General features: G+C 37.3%; 1 protein-coding gene across 1 annotated transcript; it reads right to left on the reverse strand.

Moving 5' to 3' along the window:
• Nucleotides 1-1,792: 1,792 nt before the first annotated feature.
• Nucleotides 1,793-22,829, reverse strand: LOC145980223 (target of rapamycin complex 2 subunit MAPKAP1-like). Its single transcript, XM_083113243.1, is given in 9 exon segments — nt 1,793-1,898; nt 1,900-2,119; nt 5,527-5,661; nt 6,657-6,794; nt 7,850-7,925; nt 8,423-8,486; nt 18,707-18,883; nt 21,710-21,879; nt 22,692-22,829. Coding segments are annotated over 9 exon segments (1,224 nt in total).
• Between the last annotated feature and the right edge of the window lie 886 nt (nt 22,830-23,715).

Raw genomic sequence — 23,715 nt, forward strand, 5'->3', positions numbered from 1 at the left:
CGTAGCCACTGGAGGACATCGCTCCGCAGTGCTTCGTCTGTCGTGAATTTCTTCCCTCCCAGATGGTCTTTAAGGGGTGCAAACAAATGATAATCACTGGGGGCTAAATCTGGACTGTAGGGGGGATGGGGCAGAACTTCCCAGCGCATGTCGGCCAGAGTTGTTGTTGTCACATTGGCCGTGTGAGGGTGGGCATTGTCATGGAGAAGAATGACATTTCCAGACAACATCCCAGGTCTTTTCTTGCGAATGGACTTTCGTACAGCACCACTCAACAATGTGGAGTAATACTGGGCATTAATCGTGCTCCCTTTGTCCAGAAAATCCACATGGATAACGCCCTTCATGTCCCAGAAGACACTTGCCATGATCTTTCCTGCGGACGGCTGCGTTTTGCTTTCCTAGGGGGGGCGGGGAACCTTTATGCCGCCACTCCATGCTGCGTCTTTTGGTCTCTGGGGTTGAATTGTGCAACCATGTTTCATCACACGTGATGATGGATTGCAACAATTCATCACCTTCTGCTCGAAACCGATTCAGAAGCTGTTCACAGACTGTCCTGCGTGTCCACTTCTGATCGAATGTCAGCTGGCTGGGAACCCACCTTGCACAGATTTTGCGGAAGCGTAAGTGGTCGTGAATGATTGTCTCAACACTCCCGACACTGATATTCACCTCGACAGAAATATCCCGCACTGTTACTCGCCGGTTCTCAAGAATCATTTGCTCAACACGTGCGATATTCACTGGTGTGACTGCAGTCGGGCGAATGTGTCCATGCGCTTCATTTGTCACCAGCTCCCGTCCTTCGTGAAACTGCTCACACCATTCTTACACTCTTGTCCGTGACATCGTTTGTTCACCATACTGTGCTTGCAATCGTCTAAAAATCTCAGCTGGTTTCACTTTCTCCTTCACGAGAAATTTGATTACACACCGCTGCTCCACAGACACACTGCTTGCTGCCATGTTCGCTGCAACTGCTGCACATGCGCGAAATACGTCATGGAATACATTACGTCACCCGCATGTTTCATCATGATCCGGCTATTCATCGATTTTTACGTACGAAAATCCCGGTCAACCTTGAACGACCCTTGTATATGCAAAAAAGAAAATATCCAGTAAAAATTCCACATTTTTAAAATTCATTTATTTAAATATAATAATGGTGTACCAACATTTGATGAACTAGATACATAATGTTGTAGGCACATACCCAATTTTTTTTTAACAGTTAATAGGGCAGATCATTTTTCGATTTTTTTTTTTTTTTTTTTTTTTGCAAGACAGAAAATATTTAGTTTAATGCAGAATTCCTCTTGCAATACTAGATTCAGTGTCTCATTGCTATTTTCTATCAAGTCTGTACAAATACAATACAAACATAATGCGTTTCTCTGACACGTATACATAACTTTAAATTAATGTCACCTTTTATTGAAATACTTAAACATCTTAGAAATACTTCACATTCTTAAAATTACACACAAAGAATAATAAAAAATGTACAATCCTTATGTTAATACAAAAGCAACAGTATCTCTTAAAGCTTTGCTCACTGGTATAAATAATTTAAATCACAACATGACTTTTTTTTACAAATAGAATTAAAGCTGTTACAAAACTCATTAAATCAGCTCTTTTTTTCCTTCTTATTCTCTTAGTTCAATGTGAACTGCTTCAACGCAACTCACACATATTCTTCAGAAATGTTTTTGTTCACAATCATGCAGCCAGATATGAATTTATAAAACCCTGTGATATGCTTATCAAAAATATTCGCTATTAATCATCTTGGCCCCAAGTGAAAGCTGCTGCATCTGTGCAATTTCCTCTCCCTTAGTGACAAGTACTCCTTATGAATCGCACTGGACCGAAGTTCAAGAATGTGGTATTTCATGTGCTATTTCACTATCAGCCTCAAAATCGTGATGTTTGTAGCTGTGCTCGGTGTGATACACCAGGCGGAACTGAGCACGTTTTGCATACTTCGTGTCCGTCAGATCGCAAGCAGCCACACAATCCATGTTGTATGTTGCTGCTTTATGCCGTGCCCAAAACTTAGCACCTACTTTTTGTTGAATGGGATCTATCTCAACGTTTTCACCAGAAATACCTGTTAGAATGAAGTGAAGTAATACATTTAGTTCTTTGTAACCAATAAGTAAAAATGAAAGAACAGATTGCAAATATTTATTGTGGACACACGGTGAAAGATACAAACAAGTGCTATGCATCACAAGAGAGCGTAAAAATCAACATTTTTTTCACTCAATATTGCACCCTGTGCAATACGGCAAACATCACAACAATAATCCATTTTGTTCCACACGGTTCGACTTCACAGCTGCAATAATTACACTCTTTCAGGTAGACGTAGGAAGTAAACAAGGTCTTTTATGAATAAAAACCACACGGGTGATGTGGGGACACATGGGTGGTCACCAACAATGCACAAGGTCATGGTGACGTCTTCCAATCCAGCATCCCAGAACTTCCGGGGAGTTGCCATATTGCTTTCACTGCCTCCAGCGCTGCCAAGCAGGATGCAACAGAAATTCTACATGGTTTATTAAAACTTTGATTCTTATTCTCTCCAGTCACACGTAACACATGCTTGTATCTTTTACTATATGTCCACAATAAAAATTTGTAATTGCTCCTTTTTGAATAAACCTTTATGTTAACAGTAGCTTATGATACTAATAACACTGTTCTACAAATTTTCACTTTTTTCCCGTTACAGAAAGGAAAGTAGCTGTTATTCACTGAAATTGACCTGAACACAAATTTGGACTTCATTTTGTACTTACATAAAATTTAGAAAATTTCGCAACTCCGTGTTGCACAATTTAATGGTTAAATCCTATTAATTTCGAAGATCCAATGTTTTCATTCACAAAAGGGTACGACGTAATTCATATTACCCATAAGCAATGTACTGGCTCTTATTTTAAAGATAACCATAATTCATATTATATAGCAATTAATCATAAGCAATGTGAGCAAAACTTGATAAATATAAGAGTGCCGCAAAAGGAGGCCAGGAGCACCCCCCCCCCCCCAAGATATCTGGGAAGAATCAATACAATTCAAATTTTGAAATTATAGCATGAAAACATAGATATGAGGGTGCAGTGAAAGACAGATTAAGCGTCTATGCAAATTAACTTAATGCTGGTGATGTTTTATGATAATTCTCTTAACTGGGGGAAATCATAACTCAGTGTTTCCTCCACTTTAAACACTGCTCCCCACCCTCCTCACACATGCACACAAAATCCTGCATGCAACCTTGAAAAAAATGGTTACTGAATCCTCGACAAGAATGTTTTCTGTTGTAGAGGAGAAAGTACCCTTTCTTTACTGAAATAGATCCCTTGAACAGTAAAACCCACTAACAGCAAAGCAGCAAGAAAAGAAATGTAATTAAGTAATACTGTGAATGTTGAATTCCCACTCAGTCTTCTCGTAAGACGTCAGAAGATTCTCCACGAGTTGTTCATAGTTCTTTGCTCTCGTGTTCCCCAGAAAACCATGACACACTTGTCGAAATGCATTGCATGCAGTTCACTCGCCATCACCGAAAGAATTTCTTTCATGTTTTCATAAGTTTACTTAATACCAACTACATGGACAAAAGGAACTGAAGGTAGAACATTACAGTTGTACAGCACAATTGCTTTAAGACATTCATCATCCGCCACACGATTCCATTGTTGCAGCCATAAGGCAAACAATTTGGCTTTTTTTTGTGGGAATTTTGAAGTTCTAAGTCCCTGATTAGGTCATTTAATTCGGCCTTAGTTATCTTGTGGTTTACAGGATTCTTGTTGGGAAACCTGATGGTAAGAGACCTGTAGGAAGGCCAAGACGAAGATGGACGGATAACGTTGAGATGGACCTAAATGAAATTTGTACGGATGAAAAAGATTGGATTGATCTTTCCCAGGGTAGGGACAGATGGAAGGCTTGTGTTGCTGCAGCCATAAACCTTCAGGTTTAAGAAGGCTAGAGAGTTAGTTAGTTAGTTGCCTTGTGGGGTTTGTTAGCAGCCAAAGGTGGTGAAATACTTCCCTGAATTATATGACATGTCGGAATGGAGTGCTGTTGTTGGGATGCTACTTTGCCAAACAGCCACCAGTGTTGCCACGTTGCTGTGCATACTGCATATAAAAAATCTAAGAATACTCTGGAAACACTGCACAACTGAATGCAAACTGGGTGCCTATGGGTTGAAGTGAAATATCGCCTTGACATCCTGAGGGTAACCAGAAGGGCACACCTTGAAGTACACTGACGTACAATTATTTTTTTTTTTTTTGAGCTGCAGAACATTTTGCAAAAAAACACCCTTCTCTATGTTAAGTGGTTTCAGTTATGTTTGATTGTACAGGACTTTAGGACACCATGTACTTATGAGATAATTATAACACTGAAATAGTGACGACATAAATTCACTTTGGAGAGAGATAATTTTGCCATGGTATTCTGGGTATGATGGAGCATCAGATGCCATTATACAAGGTAAGGTAAGACTCCCTGTGGGAGGTGGAGCCCCACATATTTCACAATCCTGGCAACATTTTTATTTTTTAAGGTGATGGAATCAGTACCATGCTCCAAACAACTTTATTTCCCTGTGTATTAGAGGCTGAATGAACTCCAGAATCAGTTTATGCAGGGGCAAGGCTCGGAAAAATTCCCACCTTAGATCACTCACCATGGGACTCGAACTTATGTCTCCATGCATGGAGGTTAGACCACCATAAAATTGCCAGATTTAAAAAATGTATTAGTAGCTTCTTCTCTAACTACATACATTATTGTAACAATCCAATAACATATTTAATCTGGGAACACAATGACAAATTGGTAAAAAGGTTTAAAATTGTAAAAAGTTATAGAATTCACTAAAAGTCATAGGAGGCAAACAGTTAAATTGAAACTAACATTTCTTCCTTTTGTTTAGATTCTAATTAGAGGCACAATTTTTTGGTAAAATAAAAAAGCAAAATTTCGGTGTTTTAGTGGTGAAAAATCGGATGAAAAGCAGTATATAAAATGATATTTTGGTTTTAAAATTGTGAATATAATCCTAAATTTGGTTTAAAAACTGCACTTATTACCCAAAATAAACATACACCTTCTAATAGCACATTTATGTACTTACCAGAGTATTAGGTTTATTCCTGTATCAAGGGGTCCATTCTTGCTTCTCAAATATTTCCAGCAGGATTATACAATTTCCCGTGAATTGCATAACTCGCAGGATAATTCAAACTTCAGAAAGTGTCACATCGGTAAATAAACTCTAAATTTCGTGTTTAAGAGTCTATTTCGCATTTTGGAGTTCATTTTGTATCATTTCGTGACAAAACAGGGTAGGAAAATGCACTTCACAACTTTTATAAACATGAAAAATTAACATTACAATGTGTTATTTCACATTTCGTGTTATCATCAAAAACAATATATGCATGGCTATAATTATAATCTATTATATTAATTAATTTCACTTACCTAAGTGTATTTCTGTTTTAGCTCTCACTTTATTTAGTATATAAACTCGATATGACTGATATAAGGGAGCTTCCATTACTGACATTTGACCTTTCATTGCAGTTTCATCTTCGCAGAGCAAATCATGTCGTTTACCTGTAAATTCAGAATAATAAACAAAAAAGCAACCATTGCTTAATCTAAAAGCTCATATTTTACACAGACCTGATTCTACATTCATCCAATACTTAGCGGTTAAGAAGTAGTTGAAAAATTGTGATCTAAATGTGTTACTGTACATTGTCAATGATAATTTCCTACAATTAACAGTTTCTGGACAAAGACATATTTAGGGAAGTGAAAGACTTACTAAGTACTAAAATTAAATAATGAAATAATAATATAATTAAAATTAAATAAAGAAAATATACTTCTTGTTTAATCAAAGTTATTTATTTCCACCAAACTTATTGGAAGGCAAGATTATATTGAGATCATAGGACATAGAAAAGATTTATGCAAAATGTATTACTACTTATAATAACATGCATAAAATATTACCAGGAACTTTACTTTTTGTCAACTGGATCTGACATCCTTTTTTGACATTCAATAAATATTCAATTCTTTATCCATTTGACATTAATATCCTTGCCAGGGTAGATGTTTTTTTCTGTTACAAATTTTGCCAACTTCAACTACATGTAAGCTAGATGAATACAGTATTTTTATCTATTCATGTAATAAAAATATATGAATTATTATAATTATTTTAATTTAAACATTATTATTATTTGGAGAAACTTGGTTTGGATCCCCCCTCCCCCGAAATATATTTCTAGATATGTGCCTGTTTCTGGAGTTCACATAAAAATGGAAAGGAACTGTGGTACACGGGAGAATTGAAATTTCTGATTTATAATACAGGGTCTTGAATGTCACAGGAATTTTTACTGAAGAAGTAAAAGTTTCATTACAGTTAAATGCACACGATCTGTGCGCTCACCAACTAACTGTGCCACCATTATAGAAAATGGATTGACTGTAGCTCTACATATTCTTGTATATTCCATCTTATAAATAAATACTATACTACAGCTTTTTAGAAATTAAGATCATGCACTAATAATAAATGCACAGATGACACTTACTATACAAACGAACCATACAGAATTCCAAATCATCAAATTCCGACAATTTTTTATCTAGATTAAGAGAGACTCCAGGAACATGCTTCTCTTCCAAAGTGTACTTTAGACCTGAAACAATAACACCAGATAAGTTGAGGGCTACAAAATAACAGAAGTACACTATTTAATTATGAGCTACCACTTAGCCAAATCGTTAGCACTCTTGCCTTTAGTGCAACTGGAAACTCTCAGTTACAAGTAGTACACATTGGACTGCGTTTTACAGACAAACGAGGCTCTGGCATTTGGACCTATGGCCAGTATAATTCTCTGTAGGGTGGTGTGTTGTGTCCTTATGTGTGCTGAGTGCCCCTTTACAGTCTCAGCTTTTAACCCTAGTAAGAATATTTTATAGTCTTCCAACATTATAATTATGATATATATATATATATAGTTATGATAAGGGACTGGTGGTGGTGGACTATATCAAAGCTTTCAAACATTAATATGAAACAGGGATGTACCTATGGAATGCAAGAAGGTAATATATATAACACATACTACGTGCCAATAATTATGTACGGAGCAGAGACTTGGACAATGACAGAGAGAGACAAAAGAAAGACACAGGCAGTGGAGATGAAATTTTTAAGTAGTATATTGGGGAATACTAGAAGGGATAGAATGAGGAATGAGGAGATCCGACAGACAGTGGGTGTTGTGAAGCTTCAGGACAGGATAGATCAGGCACAGACAAGATGGTTCGGACACATGAAGAGGATTGATGCAGAAAGACTACCAGTAAGAGTTTACAATGCACAAGGAGTGGGAATAAGGCCAAAGGGGAGACCAAGATGTCGGTGGAAAGAACAGATAGTGGAGAGTGTTAGGAGAAGAGGACAAGATCGGAACACCATGGAAAAAGAGGAGTGGTGGAAGACCAGGAAAAAGTGGAGAAGCTTGACTTATATGCCGACCCAGCCAGAGGCAGGAAACGGCTAAGGATGATGATGAAGGGGCTGGTCCCCGTATAATGTGACGTGAAAATAGCCTAAGTGCCGATGCACCCAAAATTATAAATTCAATCCATCAAACCACGTGGAAACTCAAAATGTTGATGCTGGAGAACAACTGAGGATCTACTTGAAAGCAATAGGAGCATAGTCCAGCCTTGAAAGCCAGAAAACTGTAATAATGAGACTAAATGTGCTGACCACACAGCACCCAACGGAAAGCTCCCTGACAGGCCTCTTCCCTCATCAGGCTGTTGTGCTGCAGAGTTCTACTGTCCTGAAAAAATTGTAAAAGCCCCAATAACTTATGATACAAAGACACACAAATCTGCATTTCACTACTATATACCAAACATGACCTACAAACTAAAGGTTAAAAGATTAAAAATCAGTAACTTACGTCTGTGAGCATGAGATTTATCAAACTACATTTCGAAGGTTATACTACCTCCTTCTTCAGGTTGAAATGATGTTTTCAGACACCTGACATGGTTCCTCGTCGAGAAAGTGATGGTTGAGGATTTAGGTTAAAATGGTATAGGAAAGACACTTTCTAAAAAATAATGTAAAATACACATACTAAAACCACGCAATACTCTATCTTTTAACCTTTAGTTTGTATTTAATTGTGAGGAATCAGCACATTATCAGTATGTAAATATGAACTATCTATGTACTTGGTTTTTAAAATATTCACAGATAAGTGCCATGATGCCTATTCTTACCTTTGTCTTTTCAAACAGCTCTTCTCTTCAATAAAACCACATCTAGTACTTCTTTAAATGTCACATCACGGCTGGGAGCATCGTATACTTCTCTCTTCCCATCTTGCAAATGCCTGGAAAGATAATTCGAAATGTAATTCACAAAATCTATTCAAGAAATAATTTTGTTTGGAACTTTTGCAAATGTATATTACATTTGTTGTTATATATAGTTGAGACTGCTTTATATGTAACTCAATTCTGCGTAATTCTGTTTTACATGTAAATAACTGAAGGTCCTGGCAAAATATAATTTAAAAACGTGTAAATTGAGCCTTATTTGTACATAATGCGTTTATACGTAATTCTGGGTTATACATACTAATTTTCATAAAATGCAGTTGATTTGAATGTAATCAATCTACAAAAGTATATATTTCTTGTAGTTACAAAAACACAAGGCGATTTTCAAATATGAAACAAGATACGAGGGCATGGCGGCAATCGGTCTCAAGTTGCAAGGAAGAAGGCAAGGAGAGGCATGAAATCAGAGGAGGAAGATGTGCTGCAGTTGTTAAGAACCTGATATGCATTTTCTTTTTTACTCAATCGCATTATGAAACTACACACTTTAAAAAGATGCCGATACCTGACACTTGTTGTGTTCCATAATAAAAACAGAACGGTTTCTTCAGTGAACATTTTCAGTTGCTACTGTTCGGCTGTGGAAAACAGAAAAAGCAAATGTTACATGTTTGACCAGAAAGTAAAATTCATATGGGAAGTGGACGTTAATTCACATAAAAATTAAGTATCTAACTTTTAGATTCGTTAATTTATCACTTTTGACAGAAATAGCCTGTAGCATATCTTGATCCTCAAGATACAATTACAGTATTTTAATAATGATATGACATGGTATCTAAATCTGATTTAATTCTCAGTTATGCATATTATTTACTCTTCACCTTGACATACATATAACTCAGGTTCAACTGTATTAGTGTAGGAAATGCATTATGGTGTATTCGACTTCTTTTGGATGTCTGGACACCACACACAGATATTTTATCTTAAAGCCATTAGAACTACAGGACTTGGGTGGATTGTGCTGTATTCTGGTGATGTAGCCTTGGTGTAAGTTAACATATCCATTAAAACGGAGATAGTATTAAAATATGTACCATCAAGTGAACTGCATATTTTTCATTTTTTATTTAATGCAAACTATAACTTTTTATAAGCATTCAAAGACTTAAAAACAGTTTTTCCCAGAATACACAAAATGTTATGTATACAGTTATGATTTTCACGCATTCAATTTCACATTTAACACTTTGGATCATATTTTTGTTTACTTCCATGATTTATCACTTCCTTCTACCATCATAAATTTCACAAACAGCTACAAAAATTTTGTACTAAACTTCCTTGCTATTTGAAAAATCACTTTCCTCATACCCATCACCATTCGATGAAATTAAAACTTAATTAATATTGCCACATGGCTCAGAGAAATTGTCCTTAATCCAGTAGCAGCTCGTGCCTAAAATAAGAGGTGAAGAAGTACATTTATAGGCAATGAAAAACAAATAGTAAGTGTCAGTGGGCCCCCACAATTTAAAACTTCTTTTTTGTCTTCATCCGTCCATCTGGAAAATGGTGTCTGCAACAAATTGCACACTAAGTCATTTACTGGGTTCATTGTACGAACCACAGCTCAACACATGAACACAACACACGGTAGGAAACGCGAAACACACACGTGAAACAAGATCTGGCGAGAATGCAACGATTTTGCCACAACCACTGGATGCAATGTTTTCTGTCGACGAAAGAACTGCTGCACCTAGATGGCGACACCCATTCAATTCCAATGCTAGGTGATGTCACCGTTGCCATGACAACCGGCTAAAGTCTTCGGTAACCTGGTGGCGTCTGCTCTTGGTTTGTTTATGCTACAACGAACTCTTCACGTGCCTAGCGATGAGCGGCGTATTATTTGAGTAGTATCGTGTGCATTCTGCTGGGAAATAGTTTAATTTAACAAGAAAATGAAAAATGTCAATATTAATTTGAAAATTAGGTGAAAACATCTGCACTTGTTGCACTTGGCCAGCCGCCACTGACTTAATCTTAACGCCATTTGTAACTAAGAATCCTTTTCATCACTTTTGGATAATTCAATTCCTTTTCAAGGTGCATTTTTCTAACAATGTCTTGAACTGACAATACTTTACGAGGTGCTATTGAGAATTATTGAGACTACTGCTGCCTGGCGATGTAACATTAAATGGCAGTGCTTGCTTATCTTGGGATTTGGTATACAAAATTTCACACAGGTGGGTGAATGCATTGACTTATGTCTTTTCAGGATACATTTAAAAAATGGCAGATTCACTTGGACCAATGTGTGCATGCAGAAGGGGCTACTTAGATGGCGATGACAGCCAATAGGTCCAAGTTGAGTTTTTGACCCGATGATAGCACCAGGCCCAAAAATTTTCAATATCATCTCATATTTCAGTCACAACTTTCATTCTTTTTACTTGAGAAGTCCCTGTATTGGCTCTTTCATGTGCTGAGAGCATTGTGATGACTTTTTTTTTTTTTTTTTTTTTTTTTTTTTTTTGAGAACATGGCGGATAGCACCAGACACGTCTGAAACCGACTCCTGCTACATCGCCCGTTTACGCTAACACAAAGCACTACCACGCGGATAAAGGATTCTCCTACACTCGCATACATTAGATACATTGCCTGCAAGACTATCAGGACACCAACATCAACGACAGGGTCAAATCTGAATCAAACAATAAGTAACAGACACGCTCTAGGCAGACCCTCCGACAGTGCTACCAACCCACCAGTCAGCAATGTCCAACAAGCAGCTGAACCAGCGTTTCGGCACCCTCGAAGCCAAGCTCCAGAAAATCGAAGAAAAGGTAGAAGCGGCTCTAGGATCCACCAGGCAACCCAACACGGAGGCAGTCTCTATCAATAACCCATCTGCTCTCCAGGATGTACTTCAAGATATACAAATCATGAAAGGGGAGCTAGCAGTCTTTCGTGAAGATATGGAAAGTGTCAAACGTCAAATCACTGACCAAGAAGACGCCCTGGATAAACTCCATCAATACAGCCGGAGAAATTGCCTGTTACTCCACGGAGTCCTGGAAACCCCGCAGGAAAATCCAACCGAGGTCGCCCTCAAAATATTTTCCAGCAAACTTGACGTCAACGTCCCGGAAGATTTCGTGAGTCGCTGCCACCGTCTTGGAGCTCCTCGAACGAAGAGAACGGCGGCGGACGTCGTCAGGCAGGGGCACAGGCCTTTAATCATTAAGTTCGTGTCCTACAAGCACCGGGACGCTGTGTGGCGATCCAAGAGGAATCTCAAGGGAAGCCAATATCTGATCACAGAATCGCTTACACCGAAACGCCAGAAACTGCTCCAGGAAGCCAAGGCAAGACACGGGAACTTCAATTGCTACACAATTGATGGGAAAGTCGTCGTGGTGACCGAGGAAGGAAAGAAATTCATTGAAACCGAAAGGGACCTAAACGCTCTCAAATGTAGGCGGGAATGATGATGCGTGGAACTGGAAAACAAGAAACGAACGTGTGAACACTTGTGCGTGTGTGTGTACCTCATGAACTCCATCCAGAAATTAACTCACAATTTATCACTCCCCAGTTACTGGAAAAATTCATATTATCTCATTTGGTATTTGATTATTGTGTACTTTTGTGTGTTTTGTGTGTGTGTGTGTGTGTGTGTTTGTGTTTAGTGAAGTTACATGTAAGAAAGTGCTTAAAAATGTGAAGATGTTAACTGCTAACTCTGTGAGGTTTGGCGAGGCTAGTTTTTACAAGGAGACAGCATGTAAGTACTCGTACACTCTCTTCTTTTCATCCCTCCAGCGTGATCTATTTTTAAAACACCAAATAGTATTCAAAGTTTTTATGTCGTTTTTAAAAAGAAAAACACCCGACTGCCTTGATAAAAACTGTTACCCATCCTGGTCCCAATCTCAACAAATGGTACCCCTGTCCGTTCCTCTCTGCAAAAATGCCTTCCATGTCAACGACATCACGTGACGCAACCGCAAGAAACGGTTCCCTCCCCCCTGGTCATCGCCTTTCAGGGAAAGACCAACCACCCCTCCTCACCCTCGCACAGGCTAACGTCAGGTCTCTGTCGCGGACAAAATTAGAGGAACTAATAACAATCACACGCGAGTGCCCTCCCGACTTCCTCCTAATCACCGAGAGCTGGTCCTGTGAAGAAGCGCCCACGTCCACTTTCGCTATCCCTGGTTACACGGCCATCAAAAAAGACAGGACTACGAAGGGTGGAGGTGGTATTATCTTATATCATCGCGAAGACTTAAATGTCAAGGTCCTTTCAACATCCACCAATTATGAAAATAACGATGAAGTTGAAATTATAAACGTAGCGATAAAGATTCGAAACACAACCCTGGGAATAATCGGGATATACAAAGCACCCAATATATCCTACACAAAATTATCACGTTTAGAAACCGCAATCTCTGAAGTTTTCCCGTGTGTTGACAAATTGCTTATTTTAGGAGATACAAACGTAGACTTTCTTTCGCCACACAAACCGGAGACAAAATACTTTCGATCAATTCTTAATTCTGTCGGCCTTACGCAAATCATCAATAAACCGACTAGAATAACGGAAAATAGCGAATCACTCCTGGATGTCGTAATAACAGATGACCCTGCCATTGTACGTTCATCAAATGTAACCGTACCTATCGGAAACTCAGATCACTGCATGGTAAGTGTCACCCTTGCCATTGAAAAACCGAAAAGAGAAAAACATTATGTCACATACCGTAATTTCTCAAATTTCAATAAGGAGAAATTTGATGATGATGCTGCAAAAATTGATTGGGCACAAATTAACAGCTACGACAACATCGAAGATAAGGTACAGTATACATCTACCAATATTATCCACCTTTTTGACAAACATGCACCTCTCCACACTAAACCGGTTAAGCATAAAAGTGTTCCGTGGATATCCGAAAACACGAAATTACTCATGAAACTCCGCGACAGAGCTTTATTAAAATATAAACGCGAAAAGACAAACAACAACTGGGAACATTACAAGGAACTAAGAAACTTTACAACTACGGTGCAACGACAAGAGAAAAAAGCATTCTTTAACCATCACCTACGATCTAATGAAAACAACAAAGACCTGTGGAGCAAACTCAAGGCGTGGGGAGTGTATAGTAAAACTACTAATAATGAAATACCCTCTGATATACGAGACGTAGATAAAATAAACGAACATTTTTCAAACATTTGTCGTGAGGCCGACTGCTCGAAATCAGCCTTAAATAAAACCAGTAATTTTTTTAACTCCAAAATATTTAATGAAAGTGCAAAACAATTTCATCTTAAAGAAATCAGTGAATATGACACAATTAAAGCAGTAAATAATATACGATCCAATGCCTCTGGCAATGATGGAATAACAATAAAAATGCTCAAACTATCACTTCCGTTTATCTTAAGTCACCTGACACATATAATAAATTTCTCCTTTCGGACTGGACAATATCCAATCAGCTGGAAAACAGCGCGCGTGATCCCTCTACCTAAGAAAAAAGTAACATCGTCCTTAAACGATCTTCGTCCTATAAGTCTACTACCCACCCTTTCCAAGATCACCGAAAAAATTGTTTACAATCAAGTCAGAAATCATGTGAACAGCCTCAATCTCCTTCCGAAATGCCAATCGGGCTTCCGCCCTGCTCACAGCACGGCGACGGCGTTGCTAAAAGTCACGGATGATATATTTCGCTCAATGGACAAGGGTATGACAGTTGCTCTGGTTTCACTGGATCTGACAAAGGCTTTTGACAAGGTTCATCACGACCTACTCTTAAGCAAGTTGAAATATTATAATTTTTCACACCCCGCACTCAAATGGTTCAGATCGTACTTGACAAACAGGCAACAGAACGTGTTCCTAAAAACTGCCACGCCCTCTCTCTCGAACACGCTTCCGCTAGAAACTGGCGTTCCGCAAGGATCAATTCTAGCTCCTCTCCTATATACAATCTTCACAGCAGATTTAGAAACCAACATAGAGCATAGTACCGTACACTTTTATGCAGATGACACCCAAATTCAAATCCCATTTCCACCAAAATCACCAGATTATGCAATAGCATTACTTAACAAAGATTTGGCAGCCATAAATACCTGGTGTAATGCAAATGGTCTGAAAATAAATCCTCAAAAGTCTGTTTTCACCGTCATGGGTTCCAAGAATAGCCTCGCAATGATGAACACGAATAATCCACGCGTCAAAATAGAGACATCCGAAATTCCACATTCAAAAAGTATAAAGAATTTAGGAGTTATGTTAGACGAACACTTGAACTGGGACCTTCACGTTCAAGAGCAAACTAAGAAAGCCTACGCAGCACTAAGATCCCTCTATAAATTTAATGAATACTTAAATACAAATACTAAAATGAAACTTGTGCAAACACTGATTCTCCCTCTTCTAGACTACTGTGATATAGTATACGGTGCAAACTTGTCTGTTCGAAATAAGGTCAAAATTCAAAAAGTTCAAAATTCGTGTTTACGCTTCGTATATAGCATTAAAAAATTCGATCATATTCTTCCAACCCTGAACGAGAACAAAATGCTAAACATGAACAGATGTCGCAGACTTCATTTCTGTTGCTTTATACAGAATCTTTTGCATAAAAAAATTCCCGAAAATTTATTCGAGAAACTAAAAACCAGAAGGGAAATACACAACTACAAAACAAGAGGAACAGCGAAACTTGAACTCTTCAAACACTCACTGGAAATTTTCAAATCGTCTTTTACACTTTCAGCGGCAAAAACATGGAATGAACTTCCGCCCTCCATTACCTCCCTCCCCAGTCCTAACAAATTTAAGAATAACCTAAAGAATTTTCTGTTAGATGAACAATATCTCTGTTCAAGCTCCCACGAGTAACACTACACAATACAGTTTAGATTACATACGAGCCTCGCCAATCCAATCCAATGCTTGACAAATCTACAACTATATTGTAATATTTACGTATGCGTTGTTCTATCGTATCTCACAAAACTACCATAATCATGTACATCAATCTCAACATCCGTGCGTGAATGTCCTGCTCAGAAATGTTTAGTATGTGTGTTTTAATGTGTGTGTGTGTGTGTGTGCGTGAATGTGTTTTTTTTTCTCTCTTTCTTTTTTACGTGTTGTCTTGATTTTTTTTTTTTAAATCTCATCTTTGTTCTTTCCTTGTAACCATTTTTTATTGTATTTTCTTCTCTTTTTTATGATTTTGTTTATGTACACTAGGTAAATGTCAAACGGGGTTAGGTGGGAGAACAGCCACAGGCTGAACCTCGCCCTTTAATAAAGAAAATTTGAATTGAATTGAATTGAATTGAAAAGGTTGCTTTGATATAAACAACTGGCACATCTCACCAGCCTGCACTTCAGAGAATTGCATTAGCTACACTATATCTTCTCTGTTGTTGAATGCAAAAAAAAAAAAAAAACTGCAGCTAGTAAACACCTTCAGCTTGTTCTTTTTATACACTTCAGTAACTTTGAAGGTAGTTTTGGCATCAACTCCAATTATAATCTTGGTTCCTAGATTTAAAGCTTTTGTTTTGCAATGTCCTCGATGTATTGATGAATCTTTCTATTACACCTCTAATAACACATTCCAATGAGTCATGAAGAAATGGGAACATCCTCTGAAACATTCTCGGAAAACGTTAAAATGAGCTAGGAAGGCTAATAAAGAACTTGAGCTCTGAAAATACATGAGGATCATGAAGTCCTACCATGATTTGATGGCTAGAAATGTTTACTATGATTAAAATATTCTTTCAAATCAGAGGAGATACCTATAGACCAGTGGTTCCCAAAGTGTGCACTGTGGTGCCCTGGCTGGCTTACAGGGGCACCGTCAAGTGTTCCAATATTTTCACTGAAATGGCACTTACTTGTTAGTCTATATATGGTTTTAGTACTTTTTACACATAAAATGTTTTTGAATTTGAAATATGTTTATTTTTTTAACTTAATGCAAGCAATCTTACCGCACAAACTGAGAACTGCAAGTGTTAGATAAGCCTACATTCTGCCTTGGGCACCGTGGAAAAATCTTGAAATACTAAGGACACCATGAAACAAAAAAGAACCACTGCTATAGACATTTCAGCATTCAATGCATTTTCAAGAATCAAGACGACAAGCACAAAAGTTATGATAGAAATCAATGACAACAGTAATTCTTATGTAATATGCACGTGAATAGAAATCACTGACAACAGTAATTCTTATGTAATATGCATGTGAATCAAAACAATCTTTAAAATCCGGTGCAGGCACATAGTGGTTCGGATCCCACTTTAAACTGTAGGTCCAGTCCCGATTATCTTTACTGTGAATAAAGTGGACTTGAAACACCAAATCAACCAACCAATCTTTAAAATAATAGAGGCTTCAAGAAACTTCTGTATTTTTCGCTCATGATTTTTTGGGACCATGTTGAAAAGCAAATCTTCCAATCAAATTCAAGTGCATTTACATAGAGCAGGTCCAATTTACATTTTGCATATCCAAATAAAAAACCTGATGACTGCTTTAAGAGAAATAATACAACAGTGTGCTTTTTAAGCAGGCAACAGGATTTTCCGTTACTACTTTTCCTATTCCCTGAGATTTCCAGATGTTTAAACTGTGTGGAGAACCCTAGAAAATAACATCAAATGGGGATACAGTATATTTTTAGTGTGGAAATAGGAAACAAAGGCTCAAGTTGCCACAAAAGCATTTTAAGTATTTTTTTGAATTACAAACACTTGTTGTATCAAATTAGAAGTTACAAATATGTGAAAAATCCAGTCTCTTTCTTTTTCAGTATTCTGAAGACTGTAACGAAGGTCTCTGATTTTTCCACGTCAGTGAGGAACTTCAGACTTTATATTAAAACTCAATGATGCAATGGTAAGTGTGAATGATGAAGTATACAAACTAGAGCTGAGCTGAAATCGATGCCGATGTATCAGTATCGGAAAGTTCGGTTGGAATTTATCTTCTGTTCCGGCGTTTTAGTATTTTACGGGATCCACAAAAATGCTTCTCGACACATTTGAGGAGTCTAATTATCCTGAAAATTATGCAAAATCAAACTTTTTTTTTTTGCACGAAAAAATAATTTTGTGAATACATAATATATATTTTAATAGTCTCATGTAATTCATGAATAATCTATAGCAAATTTCATGGTAAATTGATGCATATAATTGAAGAAGAAAATTTACGCACCAATGCTCATCAATATTTTGAATAAAATTTTAATTTTTGCAATTTTCAATTATTGGTATCGGTAAGGGTATTGGCTCAGCCCTAAAACAAATCCAATGCTTTATGCTGAATTCAAACATATTGCCCTGTTTCTTAGTCATGGAAGATGGCCAGAATTACAAGAAAAAAAATGCACATGTTAAAGAAATTCACTTTTACACATTTAAAAGTACTTTAACTATGATCAAATACAGGGTTAGCCTAAAAGAAATACAGTTTATAAATTGAAATTTGTTTGTTACATCAGAAAGCATTTAGTACTGTTGTATAAAGTTTTCAAGTTTACGACCTCCACTCTTTTGTTTTGTCTTCGTGACGTCAGCATCACGTGAGCACCATTGACGTAAGCCGAGCAGTATGGCTGCTAGCCAGGTGGAGAACGCTATCTGCATGCTTGAATTTGCAAATTCTGTTACTATTGTGCAACGTCATTTTAGAACACGGCATGCATGGTAAACAACCACCCACAAGGCAGTCAATCTACGATTGGAGCAAGACATTTGAGGAAACTGGTTGTCTGTACAAGGGGAAAAGTCCTGGGAGAGGAGAACTGGAGTATCGCATTGATATATGTCATGTTACAAAAGGGTCACACATAGAACACTTGTAACTCACGAATGTAAACTTCAGGATGTACTCTTCAAACCATGTATTTCAGCCCTATTATTAAAACTCTTGCCGGTCCCCATGGCGGAGTGGTTAGCACATCACACTGCAGGGGTTTCAGGATCGAATCCTGGCTTGGGCATAGACGTTTGTGATGTCTATTCATCAATTTCATCATATCATCACTCATCCCCATCTTTGCAAATTAGCCAAAACTGGCACAAAAAGTGAAGTAAAATAAATAAAATAAAAAAATTAATTAAAAACTTCTTTCTGTAAAACTTTGAAAGTGTCTATTTCATTTAGGCTAACCCTGTATAATATATTGAAATACATACTTACACAGTAACTGTTATAGGCGTAAATTTCTTTGCCATTTCAACCTCCCTCTCTTCAACTAGAGCTAAGAAAGTGAAGTCAAATTTTCCCACAATTTCTCGAGGATCTAGGCCGGGAAAGTCCCAATCAAACTCCCCATCATCTTCAGCTATGCACAAGTTGTAATGATTTACACTCTCCCTGTAAAGGTAATACAATAATGACATTAATGAGAAGCACAGACCAACAACATGCACAAAACAAGCAGATAGTCACAAACATAACTTAAATGAATATCTGCTTCCAGAGATACACAAGAAATTAAATACTAAAGTACTAAAGTATAAGAACATCTGAAAATAAACATTATTTATTCTTGATGCCATATGTTTTGGTTCTCCATAGGTCTACACATAAAATAATAAACAGAAAAAAAAAAGAGTATCATCCCATGTTGATTTCAAATTTTCTTAGCAGTGTATCTCAGCTTGTAGTCTGTGGACCTCCTGGGTGTGGAACATGCGTCCACAAAAGGTACACAAAGGCTTGAAGAAATACAGTAAAATCTTATTAATCTGGACCCCAATAAGCCGGACTTCGCTTAATCCAGACAGGCATAAAAAGCAGAATGCAACATTTTAAATGTGGCTAGAAGTCAACAATAGCATTCGTCATATTGCTCCATAACGGCTAACAATACGTACATCCAATATCCATGGGAGAAATTAAGTTCCCAAAGGAAAGGCAGTCAACCACTGATGAAATTCTGTTTCCCGCAGACTTTCGGGAAGTAGCTGCATTGACAAGAATACCCTCGGCATATTCTTGTAAACCTCTGGTCACTATAATACATGGCCGTAAAAACCTATGCCCTTTAAATACACCATAATAAACTTTTTTTTTTGCTATAAACGGAGTTTTGATGCACTTTCTACTGTTCTTTTAGGTTATTTCAGTTAATCCGGACTTTTGTTAAACTGGTCAACTTATTCCCCCCTTTAGTCCAGATTAACGAGGTTTTACTGTACTACAAACTTTTATATTTGTTGCGAATGTTTGAGGACTGTCAATATGAATAAACCAATTCGGTGGTTAAATGTGTTACACGGCATACACAGAGATAAAATCATGAAAATATTTTCATCAACATTTGAAGTTGTTTATAATATGTACATAATTTATCAATATAAAATCCACATTTCAAGATTGCCCATATGCTACAGTCCATCTGTATTACTCACGATTAGGGTGAGGATTTTCATGACCTAAAAAATATGCACTATAATTTGAAAAATATGCCCTTACAACTGAACTGTTTCAAACATCAATATTTAACACATGCTTAGATATTTTCACGTACTATTCTAGTTCACTTTATGAGGCCAAAGTCCATATTCTGATCTCATTCCATTAGATAAGGAGACTGTTTTTTACCATTTTTTCAGGAAATAAACTGATGTATAATTGTAAAAAATTCAACAACTTGAGTGAACATGGGAATAACAATGAATCCACTTCGAAAATGGCTGTATATTCCTTGAAAATCCGAAAATATGCTGAATATGACCGAAAATATATCAAAATATGCTCCATCACGTAGAAATGGCCAAACATGCCTAAATATGACCTTAAAAAGCACCTTAATTTAATTAGTTTTTTCATAATATGAATTTGTATATATTTAGGGAACACATCACCCTTACCAAAAAAAATATGCTGTCATGAAAATCCTAACCCTACTCATGATATAATGAGACTTGTGAGTGAAATACAGCATCGGCCTTTCCATTAAGCAATAGGTCATCATTTATTGTCACACTGGTCGACATTTTGAGGAGAAAGTTGAGATGTTTTCAAATCTATAGGTGTTTCTGGAAGTATTTTGAATTCTGATCATGGAAATGACCGATTTTTTCCCCAGGTCAGGATTTATTTTCACGTAACCCACCATTTCGTGAAGGAAATTTTCATGAGGGATTTCAAAAATAAAACTACGTATTCAAAGTCCGTACAGTCATGTGTAGGTGGAATGTGGATTAAAAGCATACAATTCTACCCGTTTAGGGTTCAAAATTGAAGGATATGTATGTTAGAAAATCAATATTTTACCACCATCTAAACAGAGCCGTCCATTGGGGAAATAGTGGAACTACACATTTTATTGTGAAATGAAAGCAGTTAATATATTGCTGTTTTCCAGGAAGAAAAAAAAGACACGACGTGGTGGAGGCACATAGTGGTTCGGATCCCACTTTAAACTGTAGGTCCAGTCCTGATTAGCCTTAATGTGCATAAAGTGGACTTACCAAATCAATCAATCAATCAATCAAAACTGGATATGATGGGTAAAAATTGATTTCGATTTTGGATTCAGCATGCTGAAATTATTCACAAACAGTCATCTGCGAGACATCGAAACCCATGTCGACCAGTGTCATTATTACTATTACAAAAAAATTAATGATTATTGCAAAAAATACAATGTACATTTGTAATAAAGTACACTTCACAAGTGACTTTCAATAAATATTTGATGTACTTTAGGATATCAAAATTACTTCAGCCCTGGCTAAAGTCTTGAACACCAAAATATACCTCAAGGGGGTCCATTGTAAAAGAAGTATTAAGGACAAATGTTGTAAAGAATTACTATTATTATAAATGCCTTAAGTTTCAACTGCAATACAATCAAAAGATATATGAACGGCTCGGGTGTAAAACATGGTAAGCGACATTTTGGGTATTTCCGAGTTCATTAAGAATAAAAGCTCATTACAAGCTATCCTGCAGATAAATTGTTTTTGTGTTGTATAATATTTACCAATTTCAGAAGGCTTCGCTGAGTCCAATGCAAATTGTATGACATGGCAATTTCACTCGAAAATTGAAGGATGGCATATTTTACTTTGTAGCTCAAAAGTGACCAAAATGTCACCCGAGCCCTTCATATAAAATTCCTACCACAACAGCATCACAGTACATCACTGTAAAAGAGAGTAACTATTCCTACATATAAACAAAACTTACTTTATCTTATAAGATTTGAATTTTTCCGAGACCTTCCAACAAACAAGTCCAATCAGATCTTGTACTTTGGCTGTCGTTACGATCTCAACATACATGGGATAATTCCGATGCTCAGGCGGTAGCATTGTTAAGAATATTCCATACTTCCTAGTGGGTGTTCCAAACTGTGCCTGCAAAGAGAAAAATCACCACTATAAATCCAAGTGTACTTCTGTTTTAAAATGACTGGTAAGTTATTCATGGAAGAAGTATAACTTTGTTGTTGTAAAAATCTTAAAAAATTATAATTACAGTTGAGCTAATACTGATACTTTGACTGCTATTATTACTAAAAAAAATTATGTTTGAAAATGATTGATTTGGGTCATTTTACTTCGCATTTCTGCCACTTTTGGCTAATTGCAAAGATGAGATTGAGTGATGATGACTTTGATGAAAGAATACTTACAAACAGCCATGGCGAAGCTGGGATTCAAACCCGAGACCCCTGGCATTGTAGTGTGGTGTACATACTTACCACTCCTCAACTGAGATTGGGGGATGTTTAAAATTACTTTAACTTGTACTGTGTGGAACCTTCATCTTATGTTCTACAGCTAAAATAATAATAAAGTGAGGAGTATTAAAAGTTGTTTCATTAGCGCCAGAAATTCTAAATGCATTATGAGGGAAAATGAAAAATTCAAATTTCACAGAAATTCAAATTGACACACAGTTACTTTCTTTCACCTTTGCAGCAAACAGTCAAAAGGTAACATTTAGGGCTAAGCTGTAATATTGGTCTTGCTATGTATCTATTTAATCACTGGTACCAGTCAATATTTTCCAGAGTTCAGGCATCTCAAGGACTCTTGAAAAAAATTTACATGACACTTTTGCAAAATTTAAGTATCCAGGAAATTATGCAAAATGCCTACTGAGCATACAATGTTAATTTGACATTTTCCATTTTCTAATGCTTTAAACTTTTTCCTCCACTCACTGTTTCTCTACTTCTTTCTACAGTTGCTTCCCTCTTTTTTCCTTCGTTCCCATGTTTCTCAATACTTGTGCATCCTATGGTACATTCTGCATTTGCTCTTAGCACTATATATCCGGATCCTTGTCTTGCGAGCGGCATGGAAAACGGTAGATAACACTGGGCAACAAAAAAAAATATTTGGAAAATCGTCTAGGGTTTTTCAGCTGAATTAGACTAATTTTGATGCCCTGAGTCCGAAAATGACCTTGGTTTTGCTCAATCAGGTCAGGATTTTTTTCTACAGAAATTTCAAAAAAATCTGTTTTTCGTAAGAAAATCTAATTTCTGCTGATAAACCCCTGACAATTTTTTCCGTTTCCCTCAAGAAATAAAAGTCAACGTATCCAAATTAATTCATTATTTATTTACTACATTAAATTTGATAAGCATAATCATAATATAATAAGAATGAGCGTTACATGACACAAAAGTTCAGAGTTCAAGGCAGATATCGGCGTTTCTTCGATTTCCGTGTGTGAGCAGCTGCTGGGTTGTCTCTCTTCAGCGACCAGCAGTAGTCCGCCAGCATGACTGCGTCCCACCTCCCCTGGTACCTCTCCTCCATTTGGCGCATGTCCTGATGGAACCTTTCTCCCTGCTCGTCGCTCATCGCCCCACGGTTTTCAGGAAACCAGTCCATGTGTGAGAACAGGAAGTGCATCTTTATACTCATCAAACACCCGAGTTTTTGGAAGGCCTCTATCATGCTGCTGATGAGTGTGGCGTGGTTTGGTGCCTTCGTGTTCCCCAGGAAGTTGTTCACCACCTGCACAAACGATTTCCAGGCGGCGCACTCAAGCGTGTTCATGGAGTTTTGGAACTCAGTGTCCTGTATGAGCTGCCGTATCTGTGGGCCATCAAAAATGCCGGCATTGAGCTTCTCAATGGTCAGTCGAGGAAATGCTCGGCACATGTAGTTGAAGCACCTCCCATCCTTGTCCAGAGCGCGCGTGAACTGTTTCATTAACCCAAGCTTCATGTGTAG

Source organism: Lepisma saccharinum, chromosome 27, assembly GCF_977018435.1.
Source record: "Lepisma saccharinum chromosome 27, izLepSacc3.1, whole genome shotgun sequence".
Taxonomy (NCBI): domain Eukaryota; kingdom Metazoa; phylum Arthropoda; class Insecta; order Zygentoma; family Lepismatidae; genus Lepisma; species Lepisma saccharinum.